This window comes from Pygocentrus nattereri, chromosome 5 (assembly GCF_015220715.1).
Source record: "Pygocentrus nattereri isolate fPygNat1 chromosome 5, fPygNat1.pri, whole genome shotgun sequence".
NCBI lineage: Eukaryota > Metazoa > Chordata > Actinopteri > Characiformes > Serrasalmidae > Pygocentrus > Pygocentrus nattereri.
This window is the reverse complement of record NC_051215.1, coordinates 16699219-16727036: the sequence shown is the minus strand read 5'-3', so window position 1 is coordinate 16727036 and position 27818 is coordinate 16699219. Positions and strand designations below refer to the sequence as shown.

At 39.6% G+C, this 27818-nt stretch overlaps 1 protein-coding gene across 4 annotated transcripts; it reads left to right on the top strand.

The window, feature by feature from the left end:
* Nucleotides 1–729: 729 nt before the first annotated feature.
* asb5b (ankyrin repeat and SOCS box containing 5b) lies at nucleotides 730–26286 on the top strand. Of its 4 annotated transcripts, none has more exons than XM_017709033.2 (8): nucleotides 2512–2667; nucleotides 2757–2988; nucleotides 11647–11726; nucleotides 16632–16739; nucleotides 16993–17143; nucleotides 20705–20839; nucleotides 22869–23060; nucleotides 25605–26286. In XM_017709033.2, the coding sequence occupies exons 2-8, from the start codon at nucleotides 2874–2876 to the stop codon at nucleotides 25730–25732; spliced, it is 909 nt and encodes a 302-aa protein (XP_017564522.1). In that variant the 5' UTR covers nucleotides 2512–2667; nucleotides 2757–2873; the 3' UTR covers nucleotides 25733–26286. The 4 variants fall into 4 exon arrangements, with proteins under 4 accessions (XP_017564519.1, XP_017564522.1, XP_017564523.1 ...); XM_017709034.2 differs by adding an exon at nucleotides 10336–10393 and having other exon boundaries at nucleotides 2512–2988; XM_017709032.2 differs by having other exon boundaries at nucleotides 2575–2596; nucleotides 2731–2988.
* Nucleotides 26287–27818: the final 1532 nt, after the last annotated feature.

Sequence of the window (27818 nt, the reverse complement as noted above, 5' to 3'; positions counted from 1 at the left end):
TGAAAAATGGTCCAAGTGTGGTGTTTCACACTTGTTTTATTGACAAAGTAAAGAGGTCCCCCTCCTGGATGTTTTCAGACATAGGAAATTGACTTCCTTTTGCATTCTTCAAACCCTAATAATCAAAAGCAGATTTATTTCAGCTTTTGTATAGACTTGTCAGTCCAAACTGTAATACACAGAACAATATAGTGTATGTTTCCATCAAATTTCTTGCCACCTGTTTTACCAGACATGGGCTTATTTGTGTTTTATTATTCCACATTACCTTCAAAGATATTAATATTTTAGGATATTAGATATTATCAAAATCTTATTAGAAATACAATCTAATGTGTGAGTATGACAGTTGCATGAGTGGTGAACAACTACAAACATGATGACTTGGAAAATCTACGTGACAGGACAGTGTCCAGCATGTTACACTGTAGGAACCCTTCTTGTGTCACATTTCACATTTCTCCCCTCACTGGCACCAGAACAGAGATAACAAAACGGCAAACCAAACCCATTCATGACAAGCACTCTGTGTGTGTGTTCCTGCTCCACAACAACAAAGCCAGTTGCCATGCCTTTGCTAAGTGGGCCCATTTTTCCAATGCTGGAGAGTACAGCTGCCTTATCTGGGTCCGGCTCTGAGCCCAGCTGCCGGGGGTGGGCGGGCGAAGGGGAAAAACTCAGCCCACGTGGCATATGATCTGTGTGAACACATCCCCAGCTGACCGTCATTCCAAAACACTCACAGTAAGAGAGCAGTCAGCAGCAATGACTGAAGTTCTGGAGGAGCGGCCGTTTGGCTCGCAGTACACCAACGTCTACCTCTCCATTTTTGCCCTCTTCTGCTTCAAGCTCTTCATAAAGATCAGCCTGAATATCCTCACACACTTCTATGTGGTTAAGGGGAATCGTAAGGAGGCGGCCCGCATTGCGGCAGAGTTCTATGATTTTGGCCAAGGGCACAGTAAGTGAGCTGGGTTTGTTTCTGACATAGATAATGGAGCTTTGGAAACAGGATGATCTGTGAGTTTGGGGCCGGATGACGAGTCTTGCTTAGTAGTCTTCGTGTAGCATTTGTTGACATATCTGTGTACATTTGGAACAGCAGAAGAGCGTTAGTTTTACATCAAAATGGATCTCTTTATAACAGCTCCCTAAGAACCTGGTCAGTGCATGATTGAATCCCCACATGCAGTTCAAGTTTGCTTCAAGTTCAAGTTATTCTCTCAACATTATTGCCTCTTTAAAGACTTGGACTTGAGGACCAAAATGGCAGTGATTTCATACAGCAGACACAAAGGTGGACTATTTTTGATGCAGGTTTCAGGATTAGCGTGGGAGGATACAGCATCTACTCACACATGACAGGCCTACTGTTTTGCAAAATGGAATTTCAGCTCATTAAATTCCTTCGAAATCTAACCAGTAAACTGAACTTAATTTTCTTATTTGGAGATTAATATCAACGCTGTGTCAGTAGAATATTTGGCTGTATTCTGATTTTAGTGCAAAATACATTCATGAACTGTACAGCAAGATGAATGACAGAATCAAAGGAAGTTAGAAGGTTAGGTTACTTATTCAGTGCTTATGAAATAAATTTGCTGCAGTTAATAAGTTACTACTAACATTATCTCACATGACATAATAGTACAACCACGTTACATTATAACATTTTGTATGTCAATAAAGTGGTTTATTTGGTGGATTTAGGTGACAAATTTTACTGTACTAGTTTTATCACTTAATAATGATAATTTATGATAATAAAGAAATTATAATTTTAAAAAAATATTTCTTAATATATGGAACAAAGAATAAAAATGTATTTCTGAAATGGTGCCATATAGAAAAAAAATCCTAAAACGAAATTATTTTCAAACAGTAAATTACATAAATCTGATGAAAAGGTAACAGTAAGTATTTCCTAAAGAAATTCCAGAGTTGTCCTATCACAGCGGAAAAATGTCACTTACGTGCAGCAAAGCTTAACCTGAGCCAGAAATAGCAGCGCCATGCTAACGCCAAGTCCCGCCTCCTTCTATGCTACGATTGGCTGAAAATATCTAGTCACCTGCGCCTCGATTGGCTAGCAGCTTATTCTCACAAGCAGTCAAGCAATCAGAATTTGGCGGGAAATAAGAACGTCGTATTCTGAAGAAAACATAAGCCACGCGCCCAGTTAGACCAATCACAACACAGCGGGGGTAATGCGTGTGAAGTAAGTAGCAAATCGTAGGACAGAAGGACGGGTGTTAAAGCCGAAACAACAACATCAACAGCCAATCATTTAGTGACCGGTTGGACCAATCCCCATTCACCAATGCTCAGGACTATGAACTAGCCAATCCTAGTGCAGAGTAGGCGGGACTTGGACGGAAAAAAACCGAAAGCGCAATGACAATCAATAACCTAGAGACCAATCACCCAACCCCAGACTGTTCATGAGGTTGAACTACGCACCAATCCTGGCACACGGAGGGCGGAATTTGGTAGGAAAAGACGCATTCCAAAACAAATACACCAACCACAACCCTGTGGACCAACCAGCGCAGGCGAGTGAAGGGCTGAAGTGCCGACACGAAACAAGTGATTTGTAGTTCAGTATGCTGAACCGAATCTTTTGAACAGTCCGTTTCTGTGATGTAAACGTTTTCAGCGATGTTGTTGGTATTTTTGTCCTAATTTAATAGATTACATTTTGAATGCTTATCATTTTATTCTTATTCATAGCCTAACACCATGTAAACATCGCACAGATGGCAAATGTGACGCTCTTTTTAGTCGGGACGGTGGATCGGCTCGAATAATTCATTGAAGCCGAACAGGTTCAGACAAACGATTCATTCAGGACTTCGAAGTCGCTTCAGAAAAACATGCCCCAAGTTCCCAACAGCGGCGGTGAGAGCGAAAGCAAGAAACGGAGACTAGAGGACGCGGCCGATTTCCCCGCAAAAAAGAAATCGCGCTGGGGCATTTTAACAAGTCAGGGTGAGTAAACAAACAAGCGAAACGAGCTTGTGCGAACAGACCCCGGTTTGCTGCACGTCACTGCACCGTACAAACCAGCTGTAGCGGATAAAACGCGTTTAGTGATCAGATTAATTTTCACGTGATTTAAACAGACTCCGGCAAACGATCACGTGCGGTGCGGTAACGGGACGACTTGTTACGTAACGGCAGCACGCGGAGACTGAAGGAGCACCTGTCACGGTTATATTGTTAATTATTTATTTGTTTGTTTGTTTATATATATATTTATGCGCTTTTTATTTAATTTGTCCCTTTTTATTGTAATAATTACAAGGTTGATTTAATGCACAAATCCATTGTGGAATGTAAAACGGTTTTGAATTCAAGTATAATAATTAGGACAGAATGTTTATGGCAATGAATGTTAAGAATAATTGAACATTGTGTTAAGACATTTGGCACAATGTGTTTAGGTGTAATGGAACATTGTGTTAAGTAGTGTGGGACAATGTGTTAGGTATAATTTGATATTTATATCTAATACGTACTACAGGACAGTGTGTTAGGTAGAATGCTGTGTTAAATACTACAAGACAGCGTACAGGATAGGGTGTTATTTATAATAGGACATTGTGTTAAGTAGTGTGGGACAGAGTGTTAGGTATAATTAGGTGCTGTGTTGAATAATACAAGATAGCTTTTTTAGGTATAATGGGACATTGTGCTAAGAATATGGGATAGTGTGTTGAGTATAATAGGACACTTTAGGACACATACAGGAAACCATGTTAGGTATAGTGACACATAATTCAGTGTTAAGTAATTCAAAACAGAGTATTAAGTGTAGTGGGAGGATGTATTAAGTGATGCGACACAGTATGTTGGGTGTAATGGGACGATGTGTTAAGTGATGCGACACAGTGTGTTGGGTGTAATGGGACGACGTTAAGTGATGTGAAACAGTGTGTTGGGTGTAATGGGACAACGTGTTAAGTGATGCGACACAGTGTGTTAGGTGTAATGGGGCGACGTGTTAAGTGATGCGACACAGTGTGTTGGGTGTAATGGGACGATGTGTTAAGTGATGCGGCACAGTGTGTTAGGTGTAACGGGACGATGTGTTAAGTGATGCGACACAGTGTGTTGGGTGTAATGGGACGACGTTAAGTGATGCGACACAGTGTGTTGGGTGTAATGGGACAACGTGTTAAGTGATGCGACACAGTGTGTTAGGTGTAATGGGGCGACGTGTTAAGTGATGCGACACAGTGTGTTAGGTGTAATGGGGCGACGTGTTAAGTGATGCGACAGTGTGTTAGGTGTAATGGGGCGACGTGTTAAGTGATGCGACACAGTGTGTTAGGTGTAATGGGGCGACGTGTTAAGTGATGCGACACAGTGTGTTAGGTGTAATGGGACGAAGTGTTAAGTGATGCGACAGTGTGTTAGGTGTAATGGGACGATGTGTTAAGTGATGCGACAGTGTGTTAGGTGTAATGGGTGGATGTGTTAAGTGATGCGACACAGTGTGTTAGGTGTAATGGGACGACGTGTTAAGTGATGCGGCACAGTGTGTTAGGTGTAACGGGACGATGTGTTAAGTGATGCGACACAGTGTGTTAGGTGTAATGGGACGACGTGTTACGTGATGCGGCACAGTGTGTTAGGTGTAATGGGACGATGTGTTAAGTGATGCGGCACACTGTGTTATGTGTAATGGGAAATTGTATTAATTAATGTGGGGCACTTTGTTAGGTTATGCAGGAAAATGTATACGTTGTTATGGGACACATTATTTAATTGAATTTACAGTATTTTCTTTTATTCATTTAGAGTATTGTAGTAAGCATCTGCTGAAATTGGAATAATTATTGTCCCTTGTTGTTTAATGTCCCACAACATTTAATTTCACTCTAAATTGTAAAACTCTATTCATTTATCAGAATAGTTTGTTAATTTGTAGTTTGTTGGTAGTCTGACAGTGGCTGACCTGTTGCCCTGTAGTAGCTAGAAGCCAGCAGAGTGGATTGTATGTTGGGCCTCCTCACTCACTCACGCAGTCACTGACAGTGAAGCTTTAGCTCAGGGGTGTCAAATTCCAGTCATTACACAGTTTAGTGTTTCTCCAGCATGTCTGATTGCACTCATGAAAACATGCAGATGAGTTGAAGCGATTGAAACTGCGTGACTGGAACTACTCACCTTGTTCATAAGCTCATTTTACCATCATACAGTGATGGAAACTATGCTAATCTGCCTCTTGATTCATAGGGCATGATAAAAATTAGACTTTTCATCTGTATACGTATGAGTAACACAATTTCACCTTGACTCAAGTAGCCTTATGACTTAATTTATGCTATTTAAAGCTATTTTTCTGTTCCTGAATGTCCAGGTAGCTGACTCGCTCAGTGTGCACTGGCTTATTTGCTGTAAACAGCAACTTGGGGAAGGGGCTGAGAGCTGAGTTCTAAGTTTAGATATGGCTGATTAGTGACATTTGAACCTGCCCAGCTAAGCCACTACTGCCACTAGAGTTGAAATGAAAAGTGGGCACTTTAGCAAGTGGGTAATAAAATATGCTGAGAGCTCTTTAGAAATCAGCCGCAGTCCATTTAGAGTCACATTTCTGACGAAAGCCTTAAAAATCAGGGCTTTTTAGAGCTGTACAAAAATTGGACTGGAAAAAGATCAGTTCTCTTTGTTTTACTTAAAACCATGGATATTGTGCAGTACAACTGCAAATAATGATACACGATAATGTCACAGTATTCATTTTTTTTCTGACATCTGATTACCTGGAGCAGACAAAGTGGTGCCACATTTAAAAATACAATCACAATGACATGCAGTGGAACTGACGTGGTGTTGGCCTGTTAGTGAGTGTTGTGCTGGTACAAGTGGACACAGCAGACACAGCAGTGTTACTGCCGTTTTTAAACGGTGTCCACTCACTGCCCATTCTATTAGACACACATACCTTGTTGGTCCTCCTTGTAGATGTAAAGTCAGAGACAATAACTCATTTGTAGTCCTTCCTTAGAGGTCAAAGGACGCTGCCCACAGGTTGCTGGAGGCTATTTTTGGTTTGGTTGGTTTGGATATTTTTGGTTGGTGGACTATTCCCAGTCCAGCAGTAACACTGAGGTATTTAAAAACTCCAGCAGCACTGCTGTGTCTGATCCACTTGTATCAGTACAGCACACACTATCACCACCACCACCACCATGTCAATGTCACTGCTCCACCTGGTAATGACCTGACCTTTTGAAGAACAGGGTGAAAGGGGGCTGTAACTCTGTGTCCACACTAAAAATACAGTTTTACTGTATTTTTGTATATACTGTATAACTGTTCTTGTTATTGTTCTTAATTTTTCTTTTTCTTGCTTTCTTTTGTATTTATTTCTAGTTTCTGTCATACTTGGATATTTAAAGACTGTGTAATGGGGATGTTTAAAGATACGGCTACTTTTTTAAATCAATGTTTAACATTGAATGATACAGAATATTTTGATACCCAGCATTAAAATGTAACATTTGTAATTGAAGTATAAAACTGGACTCTAATACTGTCATGTGGTCTGAATGTGACATGAAACATTCATGAGCTGCTACAGACTCACACAAAAAAGACTATTGAAGACACTATTGAAGAGCAGAATGCCCACAAAGCCCCCATGGTGCTTGGCAACCTGTAACAGAAGACCAGTGCCAATGACCAGGCCAGGTCTTAGTGGGAATACTTGGATACTTGGAGACATACATTTGTTGACTTCTTAACTAGAACAAATGTCTTATTGGACACGTCTTGCCACATATTTTTTCCAAATGATAAAAATTTTAGTAATTTACTCATCCGTCATATACATACTTTCACTACCGACTGAAATTTCCTGCCTACTCCACATACCTTATAGGTCCACGTACAATTACAAATGTCGCTCCACAATTGATAAGATATCCTCCATCCCATTCATTATTGGTCAGTTTCTGACCACAAGAGATTTATTGGGTCATGTTCCTTTTTCAACACAGCAGTGACACTGACTTGTGGTAATGGTATTGTGTGTGGTGCTGGTATGAGCGTATCAGACACAGCATTGAACTCGTTGTCACTGCCAGGTTGAGAGTGGTCTGCCACCCAAAAATCTCCAGCAAAGAGTGTCTCTGTGGTCAGAAATTTACCATCGACAAAGAGCTATAGAATGGCTAACACAAACTGTGCACCAACAGATGAATATCTAAATGTACACCAGCAAGGTAGAGTTACAAGTGAGGAGTTTCTTATGAAGTGGACAGTGAGTATATATCGTCTTTTCCAGCCACTCTGCTGAAATCACTGTTTGGTACTGAATAGTTTTTAAAAATAATTTAAAGGAAAAGCAAGGAGATCATGAAAGTGTCTAATATGTTCGCCATAAAGACATTCATGTGCTTTGTAGGCTTTTAATACAATTCCATTTCCAAAAATATTGGGACATTGTGCAAAATATAAATAAAAACAAAATGCAATTATGTGCAAATCATTTAAACCCTATATTTAATTGAAAATAGTGCATAGACAACAAATCAAATGTTGAAACTGAGAAATTTTATTGTTTTTGAAAAATATATGCCCATTTTGAATTTGATCCTGGTGGTTCATTGGCAACAGGTCAGTAACATGATTGGGTATGAAAAAAGGAAACCCAGAGAGTCTTTCAGAAGTAAACATGAGGAGAGGTTCACCACTCTGTGAAAATCTGTGCAGGGAAATAGTGCAACAATTCAAGAATAACATTTCTCAATGTAAAATAGCAAAGAACTTTTGCTTTTCATCATTTACTGTACATATTAAAGGATTCAGAGAATCTGGAGATATCTCTTTATGCAAGGGACAAGAAAACCTGCATTAAAAACAGACATGATTCTATAGAGGAAATCACTGCATGGACCCAGGAACACGTCTGAAAACCACTGTCTGTGAAAACAGTTCTCCACTGCATCTACAAATGCAAGTTAAAACTCAAAAACACAAAGAAGAAACCATATACAAACAGGATCCAGAAATGCAGCCACCTTTTCTGGGCCTGAGCTCATTTGAGATCGATTGAGGTGAAGTGGAGAAGTGTCCTGTGGTCTGACAAAATTCTTTTTGGAAATCATGGACACTATGTCCTCCAGGCTAAAGACCACTCAGCTTGTAATCAGTGCACAGTTCAAAAGCCAGTATTTATGATGGTATAGGGGTGCATTAGTGCACAAAGCATGGGTGATGTGCACATCTGTGAAGGCAGCAGTCATGCTGAATGATGACAGCATATACTGCCATTCAATTTCCATCTTTTTCAGCAAGACAATGTCAAACCACATTCTGCATGTATTATAACAGCATTGCTCTGTATTATGAGTCTGAGCCCTAAACTAGCCTGCCTGCAGTCCAGACCTGTCACCTCTGAAAACACTAGTATTTTTCATTTCATAATATGTCAACAAGAGACCCCAAACTGATGAGCAGCTGAAATCCTATACCAAACAAGTATGGAAAACTTTCACCTTCAAAACTACAGCAGTTGGTCTCCATCCATTGTCTAAGCCACTTCTCTGTCAGGGTCACAGGGGGTGCTGGAGCCTATCCCAGCAGTCTTCAGGCAGAAGGCAGGATAACACCCTGGACAGGTCGCCAGTCCATCGCAGGGCAGACAGACAGACACTCACACCTAGGGGCAATTTAGCATCTCCAATTGGCCTGACTGCATGACTTTGGGAGGAAACCGATGCAGACATGGGGAGAACATGCAAACTCCACACAGAGAGGACGCTGGTCTCCTGGCCGGGGAATCGAACCCAGGCCCTCCTTGCTGTGAGGCGACAGCGCTACCCAGCACGCCACCGCGCCGTCGCGGTTGGTCTCCTCAGTTCCCAAATGCTTTCAGAGTGTAGTTAAAAGAAGCGGTGATGAAACACATAAACATGCCCCGTCCCAACTTTTTTAGAACTTTGTTGGCATCAACTTCAAAATGGACATATATATTTTTAGTAAATATGTAAAACGTCTCAGTTTCAACATTTGATTTGTTGTCTTTGTAGTATTTTCCTTTAAATTGGTTCACATGATATGCACATCATTGCATTCTATTTTTATTTACAGCATTCTGCACAATGTCCCAACTTTTTTGGAAATGGGGTTGTAGGATAACATTCTGAAATGTGCATTTTCAGAGATAATGTGGTATAGTATGCCTAGTAAGGAAATAGTTCAAACTGTGCAGGGGGTCCCAAAGACTAGAGCTGAAAACGTGTCCACTGAATGCAGCATGAATATCTCCATTCGCTTCCTTGCGCCAGTGCCTCTCTGCTTTAGGAGCATGTCTGCCATGCAAACCCATCAATCAGAAAATCATGGATTTCTTTCTTTCTGAATACTCTCGTAAATGTGGTCCTGAAAACAGGCCTTTTGAATTGAATATTAGTATACAGTATGGTAAATTTAGTTTTGAACTGCTCATAGTGGTCATCCAGTGATTCGCACTGCTACTCAAATAAGCTTTTTCACAAACTGGACTTGGCTATAAATATAGAGATTGCATGCTTTAAATAACCTATCTGAGAAAAAGAGGGTTATGGCATCTGCAAGACCCATGGGGAGTTCCATAGTTTATTTTTGTCCAGATGGAAATTTTTAGGCACACATTCATTGCTTATGGGAAATGTCAATTAGTTTTTGTCCTTGTTTTGATGGTCAGTGCTACACAGCTGCCACTTATAATTTACATTGAATTGAAACAAGTTCAACCTTTTGTACCACACTACTTGCTATCTCAGTTGAGAATTAATTAGAGCAAAATTTCAGATATTAAATTTGCTTAGAGGGAAATGAACTTCTCCATGTTCTACCAAATAAACCAAAATGACATTCATTCTTTACATTACGGGTTGTTGGCAAAAAAATGTGTTTTTAATCTCAAATGACATTTATATGTTCAAGAAGGTCACACTGTTATGATAGATCAGGTGTAACTTTTTGTCATGTCATGGAGCTAATATTAGCATGGTGACAAGTTATAATTTCCAACTTGTTTAGTTCCAGTTAGTCCAGCTCTAAACTGTAAACTCACTATTATGCAGCAAATCTAACCTCCAACTGAAATTCATTAGGTTGAATGGGGTAATGCTCTCTGAAACTTGTCTGCCTTGGCAACAGTTGTATGAACAAAATTGTCTCCCTCGTAGACATTCCTTACCCAGCTGCAGGAATCCACATAGCCAGTGCAACAGTGCCAGCCTGCTCCTAATGTAGCTGAGCTGGATTAGACATGGCCACTTTCTTGCAGCTCTCTGGTTGTAGGCCTTGTTAAGATGACAGCCATCCTTTCATTTGCAGGCTGTCATGTCGTACACATACTCGTGGCTAGACACACCGTGGGGAGATGGAGACATGGGTATGTACAGTGCGGAAGCTCTCTCTCTCTCTACAGCTTTTGTTTCACTGGGGGTGAAAAGGCAGGGTTGTGCAGGGTAAAGGCAGTTGCAAGACACCAGAGCCAGATGGCTGCTAAATATAGCATATAGCTCCCCTTAGAGGATACAAATAAAAACTGTGTTATGGCCTGTCTAATGTAAGGTTGATGTTGAATGTTTTACATTGTGTGGCTGGGTTGTTAACAATATATTCTGTGTTAATGAGAGAGTAATATAGTGGCAAGATGATTTATGTGCATGACTTGTGTGGAACAGTGATTGTGTTTGTATGGTTGAGTGTAGGTGAAGACGGTAGCTGTAATTTGGTTGAGTTTGATGTAAATATATAGTTAATGTTCCATTCACTCTGCAGTCAATACAATCATAGACCACAGACACAAAAGGAAACAAAGCCGCAGAATTAGCCAATTATCCATTTTCTAAGCCGCTTCTCCGTCAGGGTTGCGGGGGGGGGTGGGGGGGCGGAAGGCAGGATACACCCTGGACAGGTCGCCAGTCCATCGCAGGACAGACCAATCTAAGATAATTTTCTTTTTGGCAAAGTATTCTTTCAGAAGGTGGCTGGTGTTTTCAAATCTTCATAGATTCTCATGTGATTAATTTCTTTGTAGGCTTTGAATTATATACAAGAAACATATTAAATTATATCTGTTTGTCCAACAATCAGTCACTGTGTTGTTGTGCCTGAAGGACAGTTTCTCAAGTTTCTCACATTTAGCCATAAGTCAGTAAATGTCAGTTTCTCAGGATACATATTGTTAGGCCAATGTAAGGAACAGATATTTCTTGTTGCCTGGGCTCTTACAAAAATGTGTTTAAATGAGTCAGTGTAAATTAGATCATATAAATCTCCAGACAGATTGCTCTGAATGGTAATGGGTGGCAGGCCCTCTTCGCTAACACCTCTCTCTAGCTCTCCACTCAACAGATGGTAATGAGTAGTGTCAGGACCTGCACTAAAAATGCAAAAACACACAGCGCACTCTGTCGCAGATGCAGAAATGTCAAATACATTCATTATCATCATTATTATCTGCAGACATGAAGATACCATTGCTTTATAATTACAAATTATAAAATGTGATTAAAAAATAGATTAAAAGAATGCTAATGTGGTCCATTGCAGGGTCCATTACTCATAGTGCTAAAGCTATTTAAGCGTACTGTCTTATATTTAAAGTTATATTGCGGTGTTTCTCTGTGTGTGGTACAGGCTCATGGGCAGATCGATCTCCACTCCATGAAGCTGCAAGTCAGGGGCGCCTTCTGGCCCTAAAGACCCTTCTCTCCCAGGTGTGTACACACTGAACAGTCACAGAAACGTACGTACAGTGTCCGCCACAAATATTGGAATAGTAATCATCAGCAAAATGAGCTGTAAAGATATTCTTAATTACTGCATTACTTAATTAATTCTTTCAATCTGTCAGTGAAGGTATTGGCAAGATCTAACTATTTATTTAAAGTATAAAGTTTTTATTGTCATAAAAAATTATTTTCTTAAATGTAAGTGTGAAATACACTCACTGCCCACTTTATTAGGTACATCTGTTCAATTGCTTGTTAACACAAATAGCTAATCAGCCAATCACATGGTTGCAACTCAATGCATTTAGGCATATAGAGGTGGTCAAGACAACTTGCTGAAGTGCAAACTGAGCATCAGAACAGGGAAGAAAGGTGATTTAAGAGACTTTGAACGTGGCAAGGTTGTTGGTGTCAGACGGGCTGGTCTGAGTGTTTCAGAAACTGCTGATCTACTGGGATTTTCACGCACAACCATCTCTAGGGTTTACAGAGAACGGTCCGAAAAAGACAAAATATCCAATGAGTGGCAGTTGTGTGGACAAAAATGCCTTGTTGATCTGCGAGGTCAGAGGAGAATGGGCAGACTGGTTTGAGATGATAGAAAGGCAACAGTAACTCAAATAACCAACCAAAATCTCTGAGGAAGTTTCCAACAACTTCTTGAAAGTATGCCTGAAGAATTAAGGCAGTTCTGAAGGCAAGAGGGGGTCCAACCTTTTACTAGCAAGGTAATATAGTGTCCGGTGAGTGTATATTCCCATTTATATTTTGTTTTTAAGTTCACCTGAGCAATTATGAATACTCGGGAATATATATGAGATGAAACATAAGGCAATCCATCAGAATGAGAAAGGCCAGTGAAAACAACAATGATGTGCAACAGAAGGTTGTTGGATCTGCAAAAATCAGGAAATAGCTACAAGAAAATAGCAGTTGAAAATGCCCATTACCACTATAAGATCAATAATTAGAAAAAGGAGTCTGCCAGGAAGAGGTTGTATGTTTATATATATATATATATATATATATATATATATATATATATATATATATATATATATATATATATATATATATATATATATATATATATTATATAAATATATAGTGTGTGTGTGTGTGTGTGTGTGTGTGTGTGTTTATATGTATAGACCCTACAAAAAGTGAGGAGGTTGGTTAGAGTAGACAAAGAGTCTCCAAGGATCATAGATGGGGAATTTGAGACATTAGGTCTTGTATTCACAGCATCCAACAAGCTATAATCAAACACCACCTATACAACCACAAGTTGCTTGGGGGTTGCCAGAAAAAGCTGTCATAGACCAACAAACTCAAGCTTCTGACAAACATTACTGCAACTTTTAGTGTGACCATGTTCTATGGTCAGATGAGACCCAAATAGAGGTTATTGGAAACAAACACCAGAGGTTGGTGTAGACACAAAGATAGCCATGCAGAAAAGTACCTCATCCCCACTGTGAAGTATAGTGGATCTGTGATGTTGTGAGGACCCTGGACAATTTATTTGGATAAATGGCGTCACAAACTACATCAAGTATACATATACATAGTATAACGATCCTAAGCACGTCTCAACATTGGCCCATAAATGGTTTACTGGCCACAAAATTAAGGTTTTCCGTGGCCAGGACAGTCCCCTGACCTAAATCCCTTAGAAAATCTGTGGGAGAGCTAAAAAGGAGAGTCCACTTTGTGTAACTGGGAATCTAAAAGATTTGGAGAGGTTCAGTATGGAGGAATGGTCTGAGGTTACTCGCCAAGGGTTCTCCAGATTCAGAGCTGTTATCTTTGCAAATGGAGGCTGCACAAAGTATCAAATAAACAGCAGGGATGGAGGAGTAGCTAAGTAGCAGGCTACTTTTTGTAACTACATTTTTTTGTAGCTAATAGCTGTAGCCGCTACAGTTTTAAGAAATGTAGCTAATAGCTGTAGCACCTACAAAATTTTGTGTAGCTGTAGCGATTTTGCTACAATTGTGCTACAATTGTGTAATAATTGCACTACAACCTTCAGGCAATCCATGCAAAATTTGAACCTTAGAACATGGTCGTTAACTGGGATAGTGGCGATCACAAAATTCTAACTAAACCACAGACAATTTGAGTAAACGGTCATGCGCTGGCCCCACACGCTGGTCACCCCTTACTAGTAAGCTTAGCTCAGGGGTCACAATCCAAAGAACCATTTTGTCCTTTCAACAAAAATGAAACCACCTTGGGAGCCACAATATTTTATGTCCGTTTTACCGTGGCTGTAGCTGTAAATACAGTGGGGAAAAAGTATTTAGTCAGTCACCAATTGTGGAAGTTCTCCCACTTAAAAAGATGAGAGAGGCCTGTAATTGACATCATAGGTAGACCTCAACTATGAGAGACAAAATGAGGAAAAAACCTACAACTACAAACAAGCAAGATTTCTGGCAAGATTTCTTCACAGACCTGTAACTTCTTCTTTAAGAAGCTCTTCTGTCCTCCACTCATTACCTGTATTAATGGCACCTGTTTGACCTTGTTATCTGTATAAAAGACACCTGCCCATAATCTCATACAGTCACACTCCAAACTCCACTATGGTGAAGACCAAAGAGCTGTTGAAGGACACCAGAAACAAGATTGTAGACCTGCACCAGGCTGGGAAGACTGAATCTGCAATAGGCAAGCAGCTTGGTGTGAAAAAATCTACTGTGGGAGCAATAATCAGAAAATGGATTTGGTACAAACACAACTCGTCGTGTTTGGAGGAGAGTGAATGCTGAGTTGCATCTAAAGAACACCATACCAACTGTGAAGCATGGGGGTGGCAACATCATGCTTTGGGGCTGTTTCTCTGCAAAGGGACCAGGACGACTGGTCCGTGTACATGAAAGAATGAATGGGGCCATGAATTGTGAGATTCTGAGTGCAAACCTCCTTCCATCGGCAAGGGCATTGAAGATGAAATGTGGCTGGGTCTTTCAGCATGACAATGATCCCAAGCACACTGCCAGGGCAACAAAGGAGTGGCTTCGTAAGAAGCATTTCAAGGTCCTGGAGTGGCCTAGCCAGTCTCCAGATCTCAACCCCATAGAAAATTTGCGGAGGCAGTTGAAAGTCCGTGTTGCCCGCCGACAGCCCCAAAACATGCATGCATGGAGGAATGGGCCAACATACCAGCAGCGGTGTGTGCCAACCTTGTAAAGACAGAAAACGTTTGACCTCTGTCATTGCCAACAAAGAATATATAACAAAGTATTGAGATGAACTTTTGTTACTGACCAAATACTTATTTTCCACCATTACTTCCAAATAAATTCTTTAAAAATCAGACAATGTGATTTTCTAAATTTTTTTTTCTCATTTTGTCTCTCATAGTTGAGGTCTACCTATGATGTCAATTACAGGCCTCTCTCATCTTTTTAAGTGGGAGAACTTGCACAATTGGTGACTGACTAAATACTTTTTCCCCCCACTGTATGTCTTGAGTATGTGCTAATGTACTAGTACACTCTAGTAAAAATTTTATATAAATGAAAATGCAAATTTATTTTGCACTGCTTTAACCTTTAGGTCAGCTGTAGCTGGCTTTCTCACATCTCAGTTAGGAAACTTTTCCGTGAAAGAGTTTCTTGTCAAATGTCTCTCAAAGTTCGTCCACATTAAATGGTGCCTGAGGTGCCAGAATGTACTGCTGCACGAGAAGCTAGCTTAAGAGAAGCTGACTTCAGCTTGCGACTTAGTGTTAAACAGTTTCTTGTTGCAGATTAAACGTATCAGAAAACAAGCCGGAGTGCTTTAAAATGCAGATAGGTCCATTCATCTCCAGATTACCAGTGTTCGTTTTACGTCTTTCTCTTTGTTGTTTCATTAACTACCAGCTAGTTAGCAGTCTGCGTATCAATATTCAACATTAAAGGTTGGTGAATTAGCAGTTATGGGTTAACTCCAGCGTTTAAGTGAAAACTCAGTTAGAACTGTGTGTTATAGTGATTTTACAGCAAAGGAGGATTATATTTTTTACCCAATAATCTAGTTTGGCTGTGGACCGGCTACAGCTCTGCAGCAGAGAAGAGATTATTCAGCTGCGCAGGCCTGATTCTGACCCCAGACAGAACCAGGGTCACTGATGAGAATTTTGGAGAAGTTTTATTTCAGTTGACAGTCCTTTGCACAGAATTGTTTGGTTTGTTGTTATTTTTGTTGATTTGTTAGGAAAAACCTGGAATGATTGACTTTGCCTTTACCTAGTCTAAATTTCTGTTGGATATCACACCTTTGATTGTGTTTGATTGTTGAATACACTTAAATTTACTTTTTGGTGATCTTTTTGTATATTTGCCGCTTTTTAATTGTATGTTTCTTTCAGATTTTGATATGAGACAATATATCCCCCTTTTAATACATACATGCGCACTGCAGACAGTTATATTTTTTTCATGTATGTAGCCCTGTTGTAACATCTGTTTACTCTTTGTCCTGGTTTTTCTGTTTTTGCCTTTTTCTTAACTTCCCAGTGCTGTGTGTTTTTGAATATCTGCCATGTGCCTTTGTTTTCTTCTGACATGTGCTTTTGTTGTCATATTGGCTCTTCTCTTGTTCTGCCCTGTCTTCACCTTTCTTTGTCTCCTAGCCCTGCCCTCTCATTGGTCTCTGGTGTTTCTCGTTTTCTGTTAGCATTTATACACCTGTGTTTGTTCAGTCCCTTTGTCTTACATTGTCTATATACCCTATTGCTGTTTCTGGTTTACTTGGTTTTGGCTCATCATGGATTTATCTGTTCCACTAATCTCTGCCACTGTGTTTTTGGGCTCACACTTGCATCCTGCCTCAATGCCTCCTATGTTGCAAAAATAACGACCTTTGTTGACCTTTGTCATTTTTTTCTTTCATTAGGGTTACAATGCAAATATCATTACCATTGATCATGTCACCCCACTGCACGAGGCATGTCTAGGGGATCATGTGGCCTGTGCCAGAGCCCTCATTGAAGCCGGAGCCAATGTAAGTCACTGAGCCAATCATATAACTGCTATTTGGTGAGCTTACCAGTGGCTATATGTATTTAACTTGGACATATGTGCTTGAGGTTTTCTTGCCCTGTTTAAGAGCTTTTCTATCATACGTAAGCATAGTGTGCTTTTAGTGGTATGATAATAAAATATACAGCTCCAAGTGGTACTTTCAAGTATGGAAAGCTCAGGATGGTGTCCCGTATTGTACTGAGGCAGTGTTATGTGTATTTATTATGTACTAGGTGAACGCCACCACCATAGATGGAGTGACTCCTCTGTTTAACGCCTGTTCTGCAGGCAGTGCCACATGTGCGGAGGTGCTTCTAGAGCATGGTGCCAACCCACAGCCTGAACTGTGCCAACCTTCACCCATCCATGAGGCTAGCAGCAAAGGTGAGTTTTAGCTGTAATTTCTAATGCTGGATGCAAAGAACACCTCCTATGGCCTTTTAGTCCTATGGGTGTGTTTTATGAACAAATACTAAAATAAACATCTGTTTTACTTATACTCAAGTAGAGTTTAAAAAAATAAAATAAAATAAAAAATGTATATATATGTATTCTGCCTTCCGCCCGATGACCGCTAGGATAGGCTCCAGCACCCCCCCACGACCCTGAGGGAGAAGCGGCTTAGAAAATGTGTGTGTGTGTGTGTGTGTGTGTGTGTGTGTGTGTGTGTGTGTGTGTGTGTGTGTGTGTGTGTGTGTGTGTGTATGTATGTATATATATATATATATATATATATATATATATATATATATATATATATATATATATGGGTCATTCCACTAGAATGGTTCAAATTTTTTGCTTAAATGTATCATTGATGTGTATACCTCACAGTCAAACATGTAACGGGGTTGAGTGTGACGGGGTTGTGATTTTTGCACAAAATGGCCGCTGCTCTACATACTGTATACCAGAGAGAGAGCACATGGCATGCATGAGATTCAGAATTAGCATATAGTTTTGAAATAAAAAAAACTTTTTTTATAAGTAATAGTTTTCTATCTTTTTTTCATGTGACGGTGTTGAGTCACTGAGTTTGGCGACCACAATATCACAAGATAAATGACCAAAATTAAATAAAAGAAGGAAGCCACTTGCCTGTCTTTGCTGTCCTGTTGTCCAAAAGACTTGAGTGATGTCACTTCTTGATGTATATGGATCATATGAATCATACCATTGTTTTTGTGGGGGAGATTCATTTGTGTTACGGGGTTGAGGGGTTACTTAGGTACAGAACTAAATAATGTGATTTTAATAAATAATTATCAATTAATTTTGAAAAATAATATCACAAACAATTAAACACAGACAGTTGTTTAGGTTGACATCAAAATATATGGACTTTTTTATAGTTGTATTTGGTATATTCTAAGTATACTTTCGTTGAAGGCCATGAGGGATATGACAAAATAGGTGGTGTCAGCAAAAATAAATAAATAAACAAAGTTCTCATAAAAAGATCAAATAAAAAAAAATACACTGTATTAAAGGAGATATTTCAATGTATGTGTAAAGCTGTTAAAATATAGATTTTTGTGACCCAGTAGATAAAATACACCTAAAGAGGAGATGAGGACTCAAAATGTGCCATTTCCATGGAATGACCCATATATATATATATATATATATATATATATATATATATATATATATATATATATATATATATACAGTGGGTTGCAAAAGTATTCATACCCCTTGAACTTTTCCATATTTTGTCACATTACAACCACAAACATAAATATATTTCACTGGAATTTAATGTGAAAGACCAACACAAAGTGGTATACAATTGTGAAGTGGAAAGAAAATTATACATGAATCAAAACATTTTTTACAAATAAAAAACTAATAAGTGCGACGTGCAAAAGTATTCAGCCCCCCTGAGTCAATACTTTGTGGAGCCACCTTTTGCTGCAATTACAGCTGCAAGTCTTTTAGGGTATGTCTCCACCAGCTTTGCACATCTAGTGACTGAAATTCTTGCCCATTCCTCCTTGCAAAACAGCTCAAGCTCAGTCAGATTGGATGGAGAGCGTTTGTGAACAGCAGTTTTGAGATCTTGCCACAAATTCTCAATTGGGTTTAGGTCTGGACTCTGACTGGGCCATTCTAACACATGAATATTCTTTTTTTTTAAACCACTCCATTGTAGCTCTGGCTTTATGTTTAGGGTCGTTGTCCTGCTGGAAGGTGAACCTCCGCCCCAGTCTCAAATCTTTTGCTGACTCCAACAGGTTTTATTCCAAGATTGCCCTGTATTTGGCTCCATCCATCTTCCCATCAACTTTGACCAACTTCCCGGTCCCTGCTGAAGAGAAGCACCCCCAGAGCATGATGCTGCCACCACCATATTTGACAGTGGGGATGGTGTTTTCAGAGTGATGTGCAGTGTTATTTCTCCGCCACGCATAGCGTTTTGCATTGTGGCCAAAAAGTTCTATTTTGGTCTCGTCTGACCAAAGCACCTTCTTCCACATGTTTGCTGTGTCCTCAACATGGCTTCTGGCAAACTGCAAACGGGACTTCTTATGGTTTTCTTTTAACAATGGCTTTCTCCTTGCCACTCTTCCATAAAGACCACATTTGTGTAGTGCACGACTAATTGTTGTCCTGTGGACAGTTTCCCCCACCTGAGCTGTGGCTCTCTGCATTTCATCCAGAGTCACCATGGGCCTCTTGGCTGCCTCTCTGATCAGTGATCTCCTTGTTCGGCCTGTAAGTTTAGGTGGACGGCCTTGTCTTGGCAGGTTTACTGTGGTGCCATACTCTTTCCATTTCCGGATGATGGATTGAACAGTGCTCCGTGAGATGTTCAAAGCTTGGGAAATCTTTTTATAACCTAAGCCTGCTTTAAACTTCTCCAAAACCATATTCCTAACCTGTCTGGTGTGTTCTTTGGACTTCATGATGCTTTTTGCTCCCCAATATTCTCTTAACCAACATCTGAGGCCGTCACGGAGCAGCTGTATTTGTACTGAGATTAGATTACACACAGGTGGACCCTTTTGAGTCATTAGCAGTCATCAGGCAACTTCTGAATGCAATTGGTTGCACTCAGGGAAAAGGGGGCTGAATACTTTTGCACGTCGCACTTATTAGTTTTTTATTTGTAAAAAATGTTTTGATTCATGTATAATTTTCTTTCCACTTCACAATTGTATACCACTTTGGGTTGGTCTTTCACATTAAATTCCAGTGAAATATATTTATGTTTGTGGTTGTAATGTGACAAAATATGGAAAAGTTCAAGGGGTATGAATACTTTTGCAACCCACTGTATATATATATATACATACACACACATTTGATTCAGTAGTAAACACATGACAGTGAGTTGAGAAAATGTTTCAAAACTGATTAATATAATAATAGAAAAAAAGTTTATACAAGGAAAAAAGCAAGAAAAGTTAAAATGAGTATTTCTGCCACATTGGTCACGTGACTAAAGAGTGCATCCTTAATATTGATTTGTCATCCGTGGGTGGCATATGCTGTATTTTTTCAGCAGAAATGTTTGACCACTTAAATGTGCTGTTTAATATGAATCATGTTCTGCCGGCTGTTATAGAACTGCAGTGGAACATCCAACACATCAACAGAGGAAATAAAATTTGTTTGGCTTTTTGTAATCATTCATTTAAAAATGGCTTATTAAATAATAATTATTATAATAATAATTGTTAATATTTTTTCTTAAAAATATCTGTGAAATGTTTGGAATTACTAAATAGCCACTTTGTGAATGTAAGCATTTATCTGTGGAATCATGAAGTTGCCCAGCAAATTGAACCACAGGGAACAGCAGTGTAGTCTTCCTATAGCTATACATCTTTATGGACAGAAATATCATGAGCAAAACTGAAATAATGAATGTGTGAATGGTTAAAAGTTGGTGAATGACAGATCTAATTTATGCTGCTGAGTGTATTCCTCTGTTCTCAGGAAAAACGGCGTGTGTGGAGGCTCTCATAGCATGGGGGGCGGACGTAGACTATGATATTCCCCACCTAGGAACTCCACTTTACATCGCCTGCAGCTCCCGGGAGCTACAGTGCACACAGAAACTTCTAGATGGAGGTAAGCAGAGATGAGATTTCACACATGCTTTGTACTATCTGCTACTCGATGGCAAAGACACTCTGGCAGTAAGGTATAACGCTCCTCATCTGATGTGGAAGTCATGTGGAAGTCTTTAGCCGGCTGCAGTGGTCTGTTTGTATTTCTTTCTTAGGGTTAAACAGACAAAAAACACTGACAAAAACATAAGTTGCAAGTTCTGCTCTATCTTCTAGTTAAATATTCATTCATCTCATTGTTTTTCAATGTGAAAACATATAACTTTACATAGAGAGAGAGAGAGAGAGAGAGAGAGAGAGAGACTAACAGAGAAAAAGCTATTTTGTAAATTCTAATTTACTATTATATTTCAACCTTCAAAAATTCAGACATTCTAGAATTCCAGCATTCAAACATTCTGACCTATGCTTAGGATTAGATGGGCTCTATGTCTCATCTAAGTCATATGCAAAAATTGAGGTGCCCCTGGTCAAACTGCATGTTTAGTTTTCTAAGTGAAAAAAGAGTGCACCTGCTATTCAGACAACACACTTCTATACATTCTATGGCACAATTACTGTATGTTTGTTATATTTAACATATTGGTGAAAAAAAAACATATGCCTTGTGCAAATGGTATGACACATTTTAGATTTTATCTTTTTAACTTCCAATATGTTAAACTCAAATAGAAATACAATATAATATTTGCTACAACCCCAATTCCAATGAAGTTGGGACATTGTGTAAAACATAAAAAAACAGAATACGATGAATTGCAAATCCTTTTCAACTTATATTCAATTGAATACACTACAAAGACAAGATATTTAATGTTCAAATGGATAAACTTTATTATTTTTTGCAAATATTCACTCATTTTGTATTTGATGCCTGCAACACATTCCAAAGAATTTGGGACAGGCGCATGTTTACCACCGTGTTACATCACAATCACCAACCAGGAGTTAACCCACCGTTAGCTTCAGTCTCTATCTGGAACCAACTAGAGTTATCTCTTGACTTGGCAGCCGTATTTTCAAGTACTTTATATTAATGGCCCAATGGAACCTTCTTTATATGTGCTTGTCATTTGTTTATTCCTAAACAATGCTGTGACTTGCCCCAGAGAAAATATCAAGATCCATAAAAAAGAGTGTAATCAGGGGTTCTTATAATGCCCAAGTGTTTGATGCATTTAAGGACCAACAGAACTTCCATTGATGGAACAGAATAGAAGGGCATTAACCTGATAAAGGCATAGCTTCTGACTTATCAGAGTTGATGCAATAGCCTGATAAAAGTGTAAATTCTTCAATACAGTCTAATAGGACAGGAATATATTTTTCGGGCTGTGTTAGCAGTAGAAGCATATCGTCTGCATATAGTAAAAGTTTATGCTGTCTGTTACCCACTGTGATATTAAGGTGGTCCTTTGTTGCTGGCGGGAATGTATCGGGGCACTTCAGTGTTAATATTACAAATGTAATTTGGTCCTACGCATCCTTGGCCTTCTCCGAAGTATGGTAATATGTCTTGGAGACTTATTAGACACTGTTTACACTGTCCAATATGATCAGATTAGCCAAGGTGTATGATAATGCCAGGTGAGAACTGGGTGGTTATTAACAGTTAATAACATTAATTTTTCATTCAATGTAGCCCCCTAGCTTATCTAAACTCCCAAACATTTTCAGATCAACAGGAGTTCTCATAATTTCTTCTTGTAATTTCAATGTATCATTTATGCACACTGAGCAGCAGAGGACAAAGTTACTTGTCTTTTATTCATGGTTAAATAAACAAGGTACAACACTTACTATAACTTTATCTCAGCATGAAACCTCATTATGCACTAGATATTACTTAGAACATTATTGGATAAACTTGTTAACTGAAACACAAATCAATATTGTAATTAGCATAACAAAATCTGAAAAATACATTTCAGTTTCAATATTCGTAGCTGTATTGGAAAAGACAAAATGGGTCTATGCATTTCAATCCTGTAATACTTTATAAGCATTATTGACTTAACTCCATTTCCCAGGTGCCAATGTTCAAAAAGGACGGTTCCTAGACACTCCCCTACATGCAGCTGCAGAGAAAGACTGCCCAGATATCATTAAAGTGCTGCTGGAATTTGGTGCCAACATAAACGCTCGCAACCTGGAGCTGCAAAGACCTGTGGAGGCAGCACCTCCTAGCAGCATGGCAGAGGGCATGCTTCTGCTATATGAAGGTATGGAGGCATAAGCCTGGGATTTTAAGGCATACAGAAGATTATTATGTAATTAGGTTCATTTACACTGACTGGCCACTTCATTAAGTTTACCTACATGTTTCTACACTCTTTTTTTTTTTTCTCCATTTCATCAGCTGCACTTACCATATATGTGCACTTTGTAGTTCTTCAGTTACAGACTATAGTCCATCTGTTTCTCTACATACTTTGTTAGCACCCTTTCACTCTCATCTTTATTGATTAGTACCCTGACAGGACCACCACAGAGCAGCTATTATTTGGGTGATGGATCATTCTCAGGTCTGTAGTGACACTGATGTGGTGGCATGTTATTGTGTATTGTGCTAATACAAGTGGATCAGACACAGAAGTGGTATTTAAGTTTTTAACTGGACTGGACTGAGAGTAGTCCGCTGACCCAAAATGTCCAGCCAACAGCATCCTGTGGGCAGTGCCCTGTGACCACTGATGAAATGTTATAGGATGACCAACACAAACTGTGTAGCGAAAACTTTCCTTTATGACTTTACATTTACAAGCAGGACCAACAAGGTAAAGGAGTCTAATAGAGTGGACAGTAAGTGGACACAGTTTTAAAAAAAACTTAAGCAGCACTGCTGTGTCTGATCCACTCATACCAGCTCCACCACTACATCAGTGTCACAGTGCTGAATGGGGGTCCTGATCGTTGAACAGCAGGGTGAAATGGTATTACGGTATGCAGAGGAACAGGTGGACTTCAGTCTGTAATTGTAGACTTATAAAGTGCACTTGAATGTAAAGTGTAGCTGATAAAATGGACAAAGATTGTAGATACAAGGAGGTGTACTTTCGGATTTCGGCTGGTGGCTGATTAGCATACAGCCAATTTGCATCGCCTAAACAGGTTCAAGTGTGCAACTGTGACATTTGCATTCATGTCAAAATTCATGTTCTCTCTGGAAACCAAAACTCTAAGAATTAAACAAATTTAAATAATAAAAAGCTTCTCTTCTACTTACGAAGACAAATGTGATACAGATTTCACTTTAACATCTACACTTCTAAAAAAATTTTTTGCTTATTTAATTAAGTAAGTGACCCTTATTAGTCCCACAACGGGGAAATTTCACCTCCGCATTTAACCCATCCGTGAAGTGAAACACCACATACACACTAGTGAGCACACACACACTAGGGGGCAGTGAGCACACTTGCCCGGAGCGGTGGGAAGCCCAATCCGCAGCGCCCGGGGAGCAGTTGGGGGTTAGGTGTCTTGCTCAAGGACACCTCAGTCATGTGCTGTTGGCTCTGGGGATCGAACCGGCGACCTTCCGGTCACGAGGCTGGATCCCTAACCTCCAGCCCACGACTGCCCATAATTGTGATATGAAAAAGAGGAAAAGGTATTTTAAGGCATGTGGATCTCTGAAGCCATGCACCGTTTTGTAATTGGTTTTGTGCTCTGCAGTAACTTGTAATTCAGAGAATCCAGAAATTTTTTAGAGTGCGATAGAAGCAATTTTTGAAAATGGCATTTGTTTTTTGAGTAAAAAGGTTTAGACCCAGAGTTCTTTCTCCAGGTCAGTATGCCATGGGGGACCTAGGAGGGTTTGGTGTTGTCAAAAAGTGGCTCCAGAAATAAAAGTCTTTGTTATTGTGCACATTCCAACTAAACATGCATGAAAAGCGTAATATACTGTAATAAATAAAGGTGCCAGAAAGGGGTCTTTGTGTTACTCCATAGAAGAACCATTTATAGTTGCCTAAAGTACTACAGGGCAGTTCTATAAAGAACCATTTTTTAAAATGAGACACTGGTAAAAGAATGTAATTTACATTATGTGAAGGTTCTTACTTTTAAAAGGTTCTTCATACTCATTTAGAAACATGGTTCTGTAGAGAACTAAAATGGCTCTTCTGTTGCAGGGGGCATTTAAATAAAACTTGCGCGTGTCCAGTTACATCAAATTCTTGTGTATCAAGGTCCGGATAAACAAACTAACATGAGTGATTAGTCTAGGCCATTAATAAAATAAAACAAGACACATCAAATACATTTTGATAAATTGATTTATTTTTTATTTATAACATTTTTACAATCTAATGAGTATTTTAATTTTTAAAATTTTATTTAAAAGTATTTGTTTGGTCATCGGCTACTGTTTGGTAGAAAACATGGAAAATATTTTGACAAAATAGCTGTAAAAACTTATCTTCATTCTGTCTTTTCATAAGGTAAAATAACAAAAAAATGTATTAAAATAATAATAATATAAATGCTCTTCTTAATGAGCATTTCACATTTGCTGTCAAGGAATGTACAACACATTTTGTCCTAGGTTACTGCAACGGTGTTTCACAGGGACCATTTTTTTTTCATATGTTAATTGGCTTAGTTGCAGAGATTTTCTTGCTTGGTTCGGTCCACTGAAATACTTTGCTATGACTGCATCCTGACCGAGGTCTGCCAGTTGAAGACCCCTGACCTCAAAGAACCCTTTGTGACATGTGAATGTAGTTTAGATTGGTTAAAACCAGATCTCCTTTCTGTGTCCATAGCTACGCCTCCTGCTCTGAGCCAGTTGTGTAGGTTGAGTATCAGGGAGTATTTGGGACGGACCAGACTGCACCTCATCCCCCAGCTCAAACTTCCCACCCTGCTCCACAGATTTCTACAGTACAGATAGAGCCCTGCTCTATCTCTCTATGTGTCTCTGTTCGTCACTCTCCTGTGCTCCTTCTCTGTCTTTTCTCTGTTTTTATCTTCTCTCAAGTGCATTTATTACAATTTCTTTGTAACCTCCAATGCACAACAACACTTGTTTTGGTGTGAGTTCCTTCACTTGTAGTTATTTCAAATAGAGTTTCTGACATATATTTTTGTGTGCAACATCCTCAGCAAACATCGGTACCAGTTAAGGGAAACTAACAATGTCCAAATTTAACATCTCTGTAACTGTGTGAACCTTAAGATGTGAATACCTACATATGCAGCATGTTAAATGGTTCAGCCAAAAGACTTAAAGACAGAATCAGAAATGTCAGAACATCTATGTGGAAATCTTGGCATTCAATTTTCTGATCTTTTGTTGACACTGTTAATGTACCCAGTGGTCCATCCAAAAGTAAAAAATTACACAAATGTAGTTGAATGACTATTTACGACCACAATTCCAAAAAAGTTGGGATGCTGTGTAAAAAAAAAAAAAAAAAGGAAAATGAAACAATGCAGTGATTTGTAAATCTCATAGACTCACATTTTATTCACAGTAGAACACAGAACACATATCAGATGCTGAAAGTGATATTTTACCATTTCATAAAAATTTGAACTCGTTTAGAACCTGATGGCAGCAACACATCTCAAAAAAGTTGAGACAGGGCCACGTCTACCATTGTGTACCATACCTTCTTCTGTGAACAACAGTCTGTAAATGTCTGGGGAGTGAAGAGACTATTTGCTGGACGTTTGGGAGAGGAAAGTTGTCCCATTCTTGTCTCATGTAGGATTGTAGCTGCTCATCAGTCCTGGGTCTTCTTTGCTAGATTTATTTTGTTTCATGATGTGGCAAATGTTTTCTATTGGTGAAAGGTCTGTACTGCAGGCCAGATCAGCACCCAGACTCTTCTTCTGCAAAGCCATGCTGTTGTGATGGATGCAGTATGTGGTTTAGCATTGTCTTGCTGAAATATGCAAGGCCTTCCCTGAAAGAGACGTCTGGATGGGAGCATATAAAACCTCTGTATACTGTTCTGCATTGATAATGACTTTCCAGATGTGTAAGCTTCCCACACCATAGGGACTAATGCAACCCCATACCACTAGGGATGCAGGCCTTAGAACTGTACACTAACAAACTGGATGGTCCTTCTCCCATTGAGTCCGCATGATGTCCGTGATTTCCAAAAAATATTTTTATTAGGGTTCGATTCCCCGGCCGGGTGACCAGGGTCCTCTCTGTGTGGAGTTTGCATGTTCTCCCCGTGTCTGCGTGGGTTTCCTCCGGGTTCTCCGGTTTCCTCCCACAGTCCAAAGACATGCAGTCAGGCCAATTGGACATGCTAAATTGCCCCTAGGTGTGAGTGTGTGAGTGACTGTCTGTGTCTGTGTGTCTGCCCTGTGATGGACTGGCGATCTGTCCAGGGTGTATCGTGCCTTTCGCCCGAAGACTGCTGGGATAGGCTCCAGCACCCCCCCGCGACCCTGACGGAGAAGCGGCTTGGAAAATGGATGGATGGATGGATGGATTTTTATTAGGGCTGTCGAAGTTAACGCGATAATAACGCATTAACGCGATCTCAATTTAACGCAATAAACAAAAATAGTTCCGTTAACGCAAATTGTATTTGGCCTTGCGAGTCATCCGTAGTTCATGTTAAGACTTGACCGTGCGCGGCATTTCGCATTAAGAGTAGAGGAGTAAGTGTCTGTGTTTACATGCAAAGATTTTTTGCCAATCCGACTGAAAATAATCGGATTACAGATTCAGACTGAGGTGTTTATTGTCACTCTATTCAACAATCTGATGAAAATCTTCGTTTACATGCTCACTACAAGTAATCCGTTGCAATATGACGCGCATGCGTGGAGCAACGCTGAGAGTAACCGTTACCAAGACAGCGAACGTCACGTGAGGTCCTGTCAGCGTGAGATGAGTTTCCAGTTGGCGCGATTGTGTTTTTAATGCCTTTAAACTGATGTCAGACTCAGAAAAACGTGCTTCACATGTCCTTATAAAGGAAGCGGCGAGAGGAAGACGTCGTGCTTTGAGA

Coding starts and splice junctions, on each gene's coding strand:
- asb5b (XM_017709030.2), top strand. CDS start 766: ATGACTGAAGTTCTGGAGGAGCGGCCGTTTGGCTCGCAGTACACCAAC. Junction 962..11,646: donor TGATTTTGGCCAAGGGCACA/GTAAGTGAGCTG, acceptor TGTGTGGTACAG/GCTCATGGGCAGATCGATCT. Junction 23,061..25,604: donor CATGCTTCTGCTATATGAAG/GTATGGAGGCAT, acceptor CTGTGTCCATAG/CTACGCCTCCTGCTCTGAGC.